Raw genomic sequence first — 12,480 nt, 5'->3', positions numbered from 1 at the left:
GATGAAATCCACCGGGTTCGGCCTGAAGTCTCCTGAATCTAATTCTTCCTGAAAGTTTTCTTGGTGTACCATAGAATACCACCAGTCATACATTTTTCATACTTTTTTGGTATTGCCAAAACCGAAACACTGCTGCATATGTATTCGTATATCAAATAAACCATTCTGCTTGTCTAGAAATGAAGAAGAAGCAATGAAAGATTCAAGTTATTTTGATTGTCCGCATGCTGACTTTATTAAATAATTAAAATTTATGAAAAATAATAATGTTTTTATGATTTTAACAAAAGATCTCCAGAAACAGTATGTTTTTATAAGCACTTTAACACTTTTAAGAACTGACTTCCAATTTTTCGATACTTCAGTACTTTGAATTGCCAATGTCCCGTTTATAAAAAGGCCCGAACAAATCCAAATGTTTCTAACCAAAAATGCCATTCGATGCACTAAAATCTATAATTACTTCTTTGTTTATAAATGTCTCAAAAGTCATTTCTACACGCAAAACTAATCCAAACCTATCGTCCTCACCCATCTGGGCAAGGAACTGCTACTTCAGCTCTATGGGAATAAACTGAGAGACAGCCTGATCAGCCATTGAAAAGCAGAAAAGAAAAACTGCTCCAGCTCGACTGCCACACTGCAACCCCTTCGAATAACAAACAGATCTCAAAGTTCGCGAGAGCTCTCCGGCATCTCCGGCTCTGTCTGGGAAAGGGAAAAAAAACAGCAACGCGTGAGTTTTAACCAACCGAACTGAGCCAACTTCGGCGCTCGGGCATCAAGCAAAGCAGCATCAAATTGAGCGAAATTTTTCGAGCCACATTTCGAGCCCCACCTGCACAAGGCGAAATGCAGCAACTCCCCCGGTAGTATATAAATCGAATTGTCCGTTCCAGCTGTACCTCACTGTGGATCTCACTGTGTGTGCAAGAGCAGCAAAAGAATCGCGATCGTGTGAAACATTTAGTATCCTAACGGAACGAAAGGACTTTACGGGCAGTGATAGTGTGTAACTTGTGTTATAAAGCAAGAAAACGATATTAGTTTAGATCCCGCTTCATCACTTGGAAGGTTGTGAAAAATGCGTGCGATAGTGCTAATTTCGGTCCTGTGCGCAGGACTTGCGGTCGCTTTCCCGCAGCAAGCCATAGATCCTGCCTACCTGCGTCAGTATTATCAGCAGATTGCGCAACAGGCCGGTGCTCAGGGCGGTTCGGCTCAGGCCCGTGCCGATGCAACTCCGATCTACGAACAGGGAGCTCAAGAACAGCAACACGTGCCACAGTACGTCCACCAGCAGCAACATCAGCAGCAAGGACAACAGGTGAGGTTTCGTAGTGTTGGTGTGAAATTGGAAAAAGGACTCGGCTCAAATTGGCAGCATAGATAGTGAACTGAAGACTTAATGCGAGTCGTGTAGTGAAGTGAAGCAGATGAACCCTGTCTCTCTCTCTCGAAAAGGATGTATTTGTGATTTAGTTTTGTCGTTCTATAATTCCCAACAGATTCAAAAGCAGTACCAGCAGCCACAACAGGCTCGACAGTATCAGCCCCAATATCAACCGCAGCAAGTGAGTGTTAAAATGTATATAAAGGAGCTAAGTGCTTTGCTTGGGCGACACATCGGACACTTAGCTGGCATACTTGACAAACTGCACAGGACCGGTGAAAACACATTTACTTCCACAAAAGCATGAAAACTACACTTGACAAAACTTTAGTGGTGCATTCGTTCCCACAATCACACGACTTTTTTTCAATGAATTTCCACTCAAAAACGACACTTGAAGACAATCATTCGCAATCGCAGTAGTAGGGTAGACGTCCAATAATGGGTTGCTCCAGTCATGGCCGCCCTACTATGGAAAATATTGAATTTATTTACAATTGATCCGGTGTGAAGCTCAATCGCCTACGGTAACCATCGCATAAATTCTCTGTTCGCTAAATTTTAAGCTATAGTTGACAGAAATAACGAAATTTTTGGCAAGTTTGTCTACAACGATGCTGATTTATGCGACTAAATTACGTGTAAATTTACAATGTATCGCATCAAACAATGTACTGCAGAAAAAAACATTCATGAGAAGAACTGAAATTGTGATTAACTTTCAATGGAACATTTAAGAACATCATATTTGAGATGCAAAAATAACTCAAATAATATTTCTTGAAAAATTGAACCGCAAACGTAAACATTTCGAAACAATCATGACACTCACAAAGACAATACTCATCTTGAAAACAATGCACCACACGGAAGAACACAACTACCACTTCCAGTCATATTGCTAAACATTCTTCCATATCCTACACTACAAGAAGACAACATTCGCTTAGTAACTCGCTAAAATTTCTACTAAATTTCCAGCAGCAAAACTCGCCCCTCAACCGAAAAAAAAATAATGTCCATTTCTCCACCTACTCCATCCATCCCCTAGATCCAATACGTCCAGGAACAGCAGTATGCTCAGCCCAAGCAGTTGAAGGTTTCCAAGCCTCGTCCGGCCCAGGAGTACCAGAAGCACATCGATGGAGAAGATGCGGATTTTGATGTAAGTGTGCACTAGCAATCATGTTGCTAGTGAATTCAACGGTATTCACTTCCGTGCGCCAGAGTCTGCAGTCATGTGCTCGTCGAACCAGTTCCTCGACGAGATCAGGTTGACAATTACGTGTGGTCACCACCGTAGCAAGATGACCAGATGCTGCAGTCAGTGGTACACTTGTACGTTGACCGTCGCCGTGTCGTCATCGGACGAGTAGCAGCAGCCACCGCCATCCTATCATGTAAAATGCACAAGAGACTCACTTTCGCGGCAGCGACTGTGCAGCAACTGGGAAAAGTTGCCATATGGAAGTTTTCTAATTTAAGCGATAAATCTTACCCCGGTCCGACGAACGAACCGTCCCCGGAGTAGGTGATATTGTTATGTCTTAATTAAGGCTAGTTGGCGGAAAACATGCAGCCTGTATTTTTCAGGAATTCGAATGTTGCCACATTACCATTTTCGCCAGACAAGGAAAAAGATCAAGTTGGATTGGCCTAACGAGCAACGTGCTGTGCGCTTTTGTTACAGTGCACAACGGTGCAGTATATGGTTTTCCTTTCGTTTGAATTTTAAATAACTGACCGTAAATTAACCGTAAGAAACACGAAAGCCAAAATGGATAATAAGATACACCACAAGCTGCTTGCTTGATGGGCGAACTGACCACGGTCAAGCTGTGGATATGTTGAGGTACGCACGCATAATGGCGGCCAATTAATGGCGTGAAAAGAAATGAGGAAAATGCTCCGCGGGGCGCGTGTTGTGATGATGCGCTGAGCTCGCTGGCTTCGCATAAAGGTGTGGAGCATTTGCAGTAACCAATTGATTAATTGACGGTATCCATTTATGGTGTTGAAATTCGAAATGGTTTGAATTGGGGGTTAGTCAAATTTCTTCGTGCACGATTTGATCTCTGCGTGGCATGGAAAGATGACTTCGCGGGGAGATGGAACTGACGTAGGCATTATAGCATTCGTTCCTCTCACGCTGGAATCCATAAGTTCAAATTTAATCCCTGGACAAATCACGAATAATCTAGAAAGGGCTGAAGTGACTATATTAGAAGACAGCATTTCAGTAGGACTGTCAACTCTACCAAATCCAAGAGCTAACAAAAGGTTAGACACCACACTATGAATATTTTGGATTGTAAAACATTCTACATAAAACACTACCACCACGTGTCCGCCAAACAGTTATTGATAGTAAGTAGCGGATTACTTTCAATAACTGTTTGGCTTCAAAGTAAGATGGAATTTTCAATTGCAGTTTTACTCAGGTCACCCAACCAACTTGCTGGATTTTTAACTGCATACAAACAAAGCGAAATTAGATTTTTGATATCATGGCTAATCAGTTTAGTAAACATTTAACTAGAACTACATTTTAAAAGGGCATACCTATGTGCCAAATGAAAACGATGATTTTAAACGTCGATTTCTCACGGATTAAGACTCATTTGGGAAAACCGACAGGAGTATCTAGTTGAGGACGTTTGTGATTCATGCGCTATCAACGTTTAAAGTCATGTTTTACGCTTGGTACATAGGCCCTTTACGCATGTTGCTCTAGAAATATTTCCAATGCACTGTGTGTTTCGTCTTAACTTAATGCCATATATCCAAACCGATGCAAGTTCAGAATCGAACCCAAACTTTTTTTTAACTCTTATTAACAATATTAAGGTTGTTTGGATACGAAAAAGTAATGATAAAGAGAGAAAGAGAGTAATCATCTCATCACAAACATCACAAACAAAACACAAAATTCTTGCAGATATGCAACAATAGCTTAAATACTGTCACTTTTCCAACAATCTTTACAGATGTTTATACACAACTGAGGTTGAGCTAGAACGACTGCGCTATGCTTAATTTAAAAGAAAAACAGAAATTGCTTAAGAAGTTACTCAAGAAGCTTAAGGGCAGTAAAACAATCCCAACATACCTTGTAAATGTCGTGCAATCATAGAAATTTTCCAAGATTTCCCAGTCCCAGTAGCCAAGTTTAATTTAAAATAAGCTGACGATAGCATCCACCTAGTTTAAAAACTTGAGGGAAATATGGAATTCTTATGAATGTTTATACTTTTTGCAATTCTGCCATCCAAATCAAATCCTGTTGAAAATATTAGCAGCTCCACCCAATAATACAACTCGGCGGTTTTGAATCTTTCGCCAATTGCGACCCACTTTAAGAAATTTCTCAATCCTGCGACCCATATTGTATTTCAAAAGTTTCGTTTCATGGAAGACAGACCAAACATTTCATGAGTTATACAAATCAGCTTTGAAAAGATTCAAATTTATTATTATCAGCCTCATAGTAAGCAAATAGCAGCAACTAAACATTTGTTGAGTGTAGAATGTAGTTCCGGATGCTATTTGATGTTTTTTGTAAATTATACGAATCGATTATCGGCGCTGCTTGTTCGGTGCAATTGTTAAAAACATGGCAACGGTTTACGAACAATTTTCGACTCCTAAAACTAACTTGACGTGAGTTTGGGCTTCTGCAAATTCTGATGAATGTGGGCGTTTTAGTGGAATACCTGTATAAAAAGAGATAGAGAGAAGAATTAGTAATTCCCATTTAATTCCACTACCTTATTTGCTTATCCTTGACAGATACGTGTATTTCGTCTACAATGTGCAGTGTGCTTTTTCAGTGCCTTGTACTAATACTCGAACTCTTTTTCTGAAACTAATCAAAAATTATTCTCGGCTGCTGTACCTTATTTGGTACGTTTTTGGCTTCTGAAACTTACTTGAAACGAGTTTCGGCTTCGGCACCTTGTTATGAACGATTTTAGGCTTTTGAAACATACATTAAACGAGTTTCGGCTTCTGCAACTTACGAAACGGGTTTTTCAACTTGTTAGAAACGATTTTTAGTTTCGGTAACTCATAAGAAACGATTTTCGGTTTCAGTAACTTATAAGAAATGATGTTCAGCTTCTGCCAATTTTGGGGCACGTTTTCGGCTTCTACATCATATTAGGAACGGTTTTTGAGCTTTGCAACTTACAAAAAGAGAATAACATCTGCAATTTATGAGTAACTATTTGCTGCTTCTTCAATTAAAAAGAATTAACATTCGAATTTTGCAACATATTAGGAACGAGTTTCGGATTCTGCGACTTATGAAAAGACTTCTATAATCTATTCAAATTAGACTTCCGACATAGACTTATATTCGGTTTCTGTATCTTCTAAGAGGCGACATTCAGGTTCTGCTAATTTTAAGGCACGTGTTTCGGCGTCTACATCGTAGCAGGAACGATTTTCGAGTTCTGCAACTTAGTTGTCAAAATTGTCCACTTCTGCAACTTGTAAGTTGCGATTTTCGGCGCCTCTTACGTGTTAGGCACGACTTATTAAAACCGATTTTTCGACTAGTGCAACTTATGAGAAAATATGTTGGCCATTTGCGACTTATAAAAATTAATATTCGGTTTCTGACTAGATTGACTAGAAACGATTTACGATTTCTACAAAAAAATAGGATTTTTCTTTTATATTATTCATTATTAAGATGATTTTTAGCCATTTATGAATCATTTCATCATCAACAAATTAAGATCGATTTCCGGCATCTGAGCAATTCCACGCCAAATGACGCACATTTTTGCTAAAATTCGGCCATTTTAGGTTTTTTAAATAGCGGTCTTGAAATTTTGGCCAAATTTTAGCAAATATGTGAATCATTTTATGGAACGATTTTCGGCTTCTCCAACTTATGTGAAGCGATATTCGGCTATTGCATTCAGTTAGAAATGATTTTCAATCTCTGTAGCTTATGTGGAACGGTTTCAATGTATTACTACTTATAAGAATCGTTTTTCGACTTCTGCAACTTATTCAGAACGATTTTAATTAATAAGAAAGAATGTTCGCCTTCTGCAAGTTTTTAGGAACGCTTTTTGGTTTCTACAAATTGTAAAGAACTCCAACTGCAGCTTATAAGAAACTATATTTGTCTTCTTTAAACAACTTACAAATAGGGGAATTTACGTATTCCATCAACATTTCCTCTGCGTCACGCACACATATGACGCGTTTCCTTGTGTAAATTTATCTGCTGCTTGCTTCTCTATGCATTCCAATCGACAGAAGTGTCCTAAACTGTTTGAAAGTGTTTTTACAACGCCGCAAACTTCACTTGTGAGTGTGACTATTGTCGGCAGCCTCTTTTTCTTCGGAAACCTTTCCATTCGAAGTGCGTGTAAAGCAGCTGTTCTATTATTGGCATCTCAAAATCAGTCGTATATTGCAGTGCGTATATTTAGTTTAAAGATAAATCTGGCATAACATGATTGCTCAGTCGTAAAACTGAAATCAGATTGAAGCTGAAAGACTAAGTAGTTTTGATGGGAAAACTACAGTGAATTGACGTTTAGATTTTTGGTGCCGAAAACAGTCAATGGATGCCGAAGTCGACATTAACCCTAGTACCTTGTCGGCCATTGCAAATGATAATAAACGATTTTTTGCTATTGCAACGTATGCTTCTGAAACTTATCAGAAATGATGTTCGGCTTCTGCAACTTATAAGATTCCATTTTCGAATTTATGCAAATAACTAGGCATACTTTTCGGCTTTTGCATTCAATAAGATACAGTTTCCGGCTTTGCTAAATATTAGTAACGATTGTTGACCTCTGCAACTTACTTAAAATTATTTACACAGTCTCTGCAACTTGTTAAGAAAGATTTTAAGATCCTGCGACTTACAAGAATCAGTTATCGGTTTCTGCAACTTAAAAGAATCGATTTTTGACATCTGCAACATATTTAGAACAATTATTTAATTGTAATTCATATGAAAGATTTTTCACCATCTTCCAACGATGTTTGACTCTTGAAATTTATGAATAACGATTTTCGGTTTCTCCAACTTACAACCTTTTCCAACTTTTTATGAACGTTTTTTGGCCTCCGCAACTTATCACGAACGATTTCGGACCACTTAACCTATGACTTAGTATGAGCTGTTAAGAGTTGCTTTACTGTAAGCTTGCATAATATATTCCCTAGAATTATTTCACCATTTACTGGCAAATTCAGAGATTTAAAATGATCTTTAGAATGTAGTCGATAGCACCCATGCCTCTCACTTTGAATGTTACGAGTTCACATCTCATTCCCGTACAAATCACGAATGACTATATTTTTTTTAAAGTGACTATTGCGCAGTTCTACATGAAACCAGATTTTAACCAATTTAAATGAAACTTTGTCTATATTTCTAACCGGTTGGTGGAATCTTAAAGGTGCAAAAGGACTATAAACTTGCTACAACAATGCGTGCACACAAAAAACATGTTTTTCGAATTAATTTTCTAAATATTTCGAAAATGGCGGCATTACGAAAGATGTTCAACGTGACATCAGAAATCGTTAAAAGTGGTTAGAATTTCAACTTTACATTTGAAAATATAGGCTTTAATAAATCCATGAATTTTTTTTTTACGTTTTAAAATCAATTATCTACAACTCGTGTTTAGATACCATTTCGGTGCAATCAATAGTTTTTTTTTTATTTTTTTTAACATACATTCGCCCTTTTAAAATATGACGCTTCTTTTATAATGATCTAATTAGCTATGGAAGATTAATATTCCCCCTGTCGAAAACAAAGTTTCATTCAAATCAGAAAACTTCGCGTCAGGTTTCATTTTATTCAGAATAATTTCGGGTGGAACTGTTCTACTATTAAAAAAACATATTTTGTTGATTTTAGAGTTGATTTTACAGTTTCCGTTGAGTTTGGCAACATGACTAACGTCTTTAATTTGCTCTTACTCTTCAACTTAAAATAGTAAACTCTACCTCAATATTTTTCCTAATAGGTAGTTCAGGATGCGATCAGATAATCAGATTTGAAATTATTAAAAATCGAGGAAGTTAAGAAGCCAAAAATCGATTATTAAAAAATTAAAAATATATTTTTTTATATTAGCCGTATATCAGCTTTATATTGTAAAAAAGACCAATTAGTGGGCTATTTTGGTTACTAGTTGGTAGTATTGCTGATTCACTTTACACAAATCTGATTTTATTAAGTTTGAACTAGAATTGTGATTAGAAGTTCCTGATCCAAGTTTTTTAAGCTATTAGTCTTTGAAAATCATAGTTTGTTTATTGTTCATCTAAGAGTTTGAGAATAGTTTATTTAAACGTTGAAATCAGTTTCATTTTGAAAATTCGAATGGATTACACTTTTAGCAAATTTTCTAGCCCATAAAAATTTCAAACAAGGCAATCTCATACGAACATTTTAATTATTTTCAAAAACAAGTCAAAACATAATCTGAGGCGTCTTGTATATGGCTGAAAAATACGACCTAAAACTTTTGCAACCCACCTAAAGAAAGCCCACAATCATCAACATAGAAACGTTTTGAAAGGAATTTTAAAGTTTCTTAATTAGGTGTTTCACGCTGCTTCTGACAGCACTCACCATTAGAAGGGCAAGCACGCTTCAATCGTATGGGAATATCGACTTGAAAATGTATGGCGAAATTCACTTTTGATTGAAAATATCAATAATGGTGCAATTGACCCGACATATTATTCCTACATAATGTCAGTACCTATTACTAAAAATACCAAACATGTAGAAATTTCCTCACCGCTTGAAGCAAGGCTTGAAGAGAAATCGACGATTTTTCGAAAATCTCCATGCCGCATAACAAGTTTATCCAACACTGGGGCGACAACAGCCGGATTTGATGGTGGAAATTATTGCTCAATTTTTAGTTTGTTGGTCTAAGAGTTTGATAATGGTTTATCTTTGGCAATTTTAAATGGATTGAAAAGTTAACAGATTTTCTAACCCATAAAATTATAAAAGAGTACGAAGATTTATTTTTTATTTTCAACCCACCTTACCATTAAAGTGGTAAAAAAATTTGAACGGAATTTTTTAGTTTCTTAATTATCATACTCTATTCGTTATGTATTATTTGCACATTGCGGCATCCCAACTAAGTTATCGGCAAAGATGGATTTTGTTAAATTATGTACCAAACGCCACTCCTCCCCTCGTCAATACCCATCTATGCGATTCTTATATGAATAGAATACATACAGGAAGAATACTTGTACATGCAAGTGAAAATAAGCTTTCTCAAGTTTGATCAGCATCAAATCATGCTTCAGAATAATTTCAAATGGGAAAATTCTAAATTGGTACGCAATATCTTATTGGAACACACCTAGTTCAGTTCACATTGGATCGCAAGTTCTAACGACACGAAAAGGTGTGGAATACAATCATTTAACCATATGTTTAACATTATCAGCCTGCAAATCAATTACCGACAAAAATGGCTTCGTCTAACTACAACTAATGAACAGAATCTCCTACGGTGAATGTCTGCTTTGGAAGAGCTCGCAATGATCGGGCTGGCTCACTTTTAATTGACTCCATAAATTTGAACGCCACCCAGCGTCCATAAATTACCGCACTGGCAAATGCAACGCAACGAAAAGCGACATTCTTCGCGACTTGAATACACGTGTTTCGAACCGCAGGCCACAAAAAAGTGAGCTAAACCGGACACTAATGTATAGCTTATAAAATTTATGCGACACTTTTCCTTTCTTCTGTAGTATTAAACTCCAGCGACGACCGGCTGCAGTTGGTAGTTGAACCTGAAACTAAATACTTTCTGAAACACAACTGTCAAACGAAGTGTTACGCTGCATGGAGATATCGTATTTTATTGACTCATTTTACTCTATGATTACCACTTAAATAGCACCATTATAAGAGGAAATCAGCAATATAAATCACATGGTTGAACATCAACCATTATGCAACCAACTTCAGCGAATGCTAGCGACCAACGAACAAAGCGAAAACAGATGTGTTTTGCATGATTTGCGGTGTGATATAATGCACTCTGTACCCAATCAGGTGGACAATAAAACATAAAATGCACATAAATGCACAGACCGCAAAGTAGCCGGATCAAAGCGAAGCGACTCACGAAAGGTGAACCGATTAACCCCTTCAGGGTAACTGATTTATAACATTCGCCATGATCGCAAGTAGTGCGCTCTAAAATGGTGCCGAAAGGGCTCACTATCAACTGCACATACCATCTAGGACAACTCTCGTATGATATAACCCATTAAATGAACACTCCATGACATCGAAAGTGAAAGCACATTCAAATGATCTACTACCACGACGAGCAACATTGTCGGTCAATGAAAGCTCACTTACTTGTGCCCCATAATTTGCTTCATTACATAAGAAAACTGCAAACAAGCGACCTACATACAGTATGTACACCACCATTGCATATCAATGCATGCTCTAACCGCGCGACATGTCCCTGTTTCTCTTCCCCACCAGCACAATCCAAACTACCAGTTCGGCTTCGACGTCAAGGATGACGAGTTCACCAACTACCAGAACCGTCAGGAACAGCGTGAAGGAAACGTCATCAAGGGTAGCTACTCGGTCGTCGACTCCGATGGATTCATCCGTACCGTTACCTACACGGCCGATCCGAAGGAAGGCTTCAAGGCCGAAGTCAGTCGTCAGCCGACCGACATCGTCGTCAAGACCCCCAAACCAAATACGGATTGGCAGCAGTCTCAGATCCAGCACCAGCAGCAACATCAGCAGCAACAGCAGCAGCAGCAGCAACACCGTCCCCAGCAGCAACCGCAAAAAGCCCGACCGGACTATACCCAATACCAGTAGGGTAGGCTAGCGGGAAGAAAAGGCTGATGATATACAACAAGACTTATCCTATACATATTTCCTCTTCGTAGAAACAACAATCCTTCTTTAACCTGTCCTCCCTTAACCCACATCATTTAGTATCTCATCATCTTAGAAAAGAAAAGAAAACTATAATTTATGATATATTGTAATAATAATTTTAATTTTAATTATGTTACGTTAGATCAGAACACCGTTAATTTCACACTGAGACATTACTACCGTGGATATGAATCGTAACGGACAGAAGAAGGCGGAAAAAAAACAAAACATGAATCATGAACAATAAAAAAAACAAATCTGAAATCAACCCCTTCTGGCATTTTTTAAATATCCCACACTTTGTTGTCACACCACGAGAGATTCAATTAAACCGTTTGTACGTTTATTTTTGTTACAACTTGTTATGCGCAATTGAGAAGAGGTCATTTTGCATCTCCTCGTCGACATTAACTGCGGTAACCGTTACGCGAATTGTTTCAAATTGTTAGTCACTCACTTGAACCCACGCCACCTGCCGTGCACACTGCTGCGCGACTTGTAAGATTGAAATAAAAAGATGTGAAATAATCAAAAAAAAACTCTGTGTTTTACACCTGTTATTGAAAGAACGTATGCTGTTTGGGGTGGATCAAATTTCACACTAATTTCCCTGATACGTCTACATAAAAATAAAAATAATGATGCTCAACGGACTACGTAGACAGTTCTCGCAATAATCAAGCCATTTTTACTGTGCATGTAATAAAGGGTGTCCGATTAAATTGCATCCCGAGTAGAGGAGAATATCAAATTATTAGCAAGTTTAAGTATTCAAATTTGGGAACAGAACATCAAACATTGCTATTAGTTTGATTGATATAAGAGGTAAAATTTTAAAAATATGTATATCGACGAATCTATGCAACGGCAGTTGTTGCCCAGTGCTGTAAATTTTCATATCATTCGATTGAAGATGAACCACTACAACCATTCAATCAATTCTGTGTAAACGAATTCTCACATGACCATACTTTGAAGAGCCCCTTTCTCATTCGAAGCTCATTGTCACTGTCAATTGAGTCACTCAGTATCATTTGATATACGACAGTGGAGTATGGAAGAAATCCAGGAAAATGGTCCCGAACAGACAAGTCGACCCGATGTCGGATCAATGTAAGGCTAATTTAAGGTCGATGTCGAC

The 12,480-nt window shown here is 37.9% G+C and overlaps 1 protein-coding gene across 1 annotated transcript; it reads left to right on the top strand.

Annotated features, from left to right (window-relative positions):
• The first annotated feature begins 896 nt into the window (after nt 1–896).
• Nucleotides 897–11,357, top strand: Cpr66D (Cuticular protein 66D). The gene is made up of 4 exons (XM_065224562.1): nt 897–1,346; nt 1,483–1,574; nt 2,445–2,558; nt 10,923–11,357. Exons 1-4 carry the CDS (start codon nt 1,085–1,087, stop codon nt 11,274–11,276), a joined length of 822 nt encoding a protein of 273 aa, XP_065080634.1. The 5' UTR covers nt 897–1,084; the 3' UTR covers nt 11,277–11,357.
• Nucleotides 11,358–12,480: the final 1,123 nt, after the last annotated feature.

This window comes from Ochlerotatus camptorhynchus, unplaced genomic scaffold (genome assembly GCF_037179485.1).
Source record: "Ochlerotatus camptorhynchus isolate MF236.1 unplaced genomic scaffold, CSIRO-AGI_Acam_v1.1 ptg000213l, whole genome shotgun sequence".
Lineage (NCBI taxonomy): Eukaryota > Metazoa > Arthropoda > Insecta > Diptera > Culicidae > Ochlerotatus > Ochlerotatus camptorhynchus.
The sequence above is the reverse complement of the archived record's forward strand: the minus strand, read 5'-3'. Positions and strand labels throughout refer to the sequence as shown.

Bases quoted from the DNA above. Each gene is read 5' to 3' on its own strand.
- Cpr66D (XM_065224562.1), top strand. From the start codon at position 1,085: ATGCGTGCGATAGTGCTAATTTCGGTCCTGTGCGCAGGACTTGCGGTC. The intron at 1,347-1,482 runs GTGTGAAATTGG...TTTGTGATTTAG, and splicing joins GGTGAGGTTTCGTAGTGTTG to TTTTGTCGTTCTATAATTCC. The intron at 2,559-10,922 runs GTAAGTGTGCAC...CTTCCCCACCAG, and splicing joins GAGAAGATGCGGATTTTGAT to CACAATCCAAACTACCAGTT.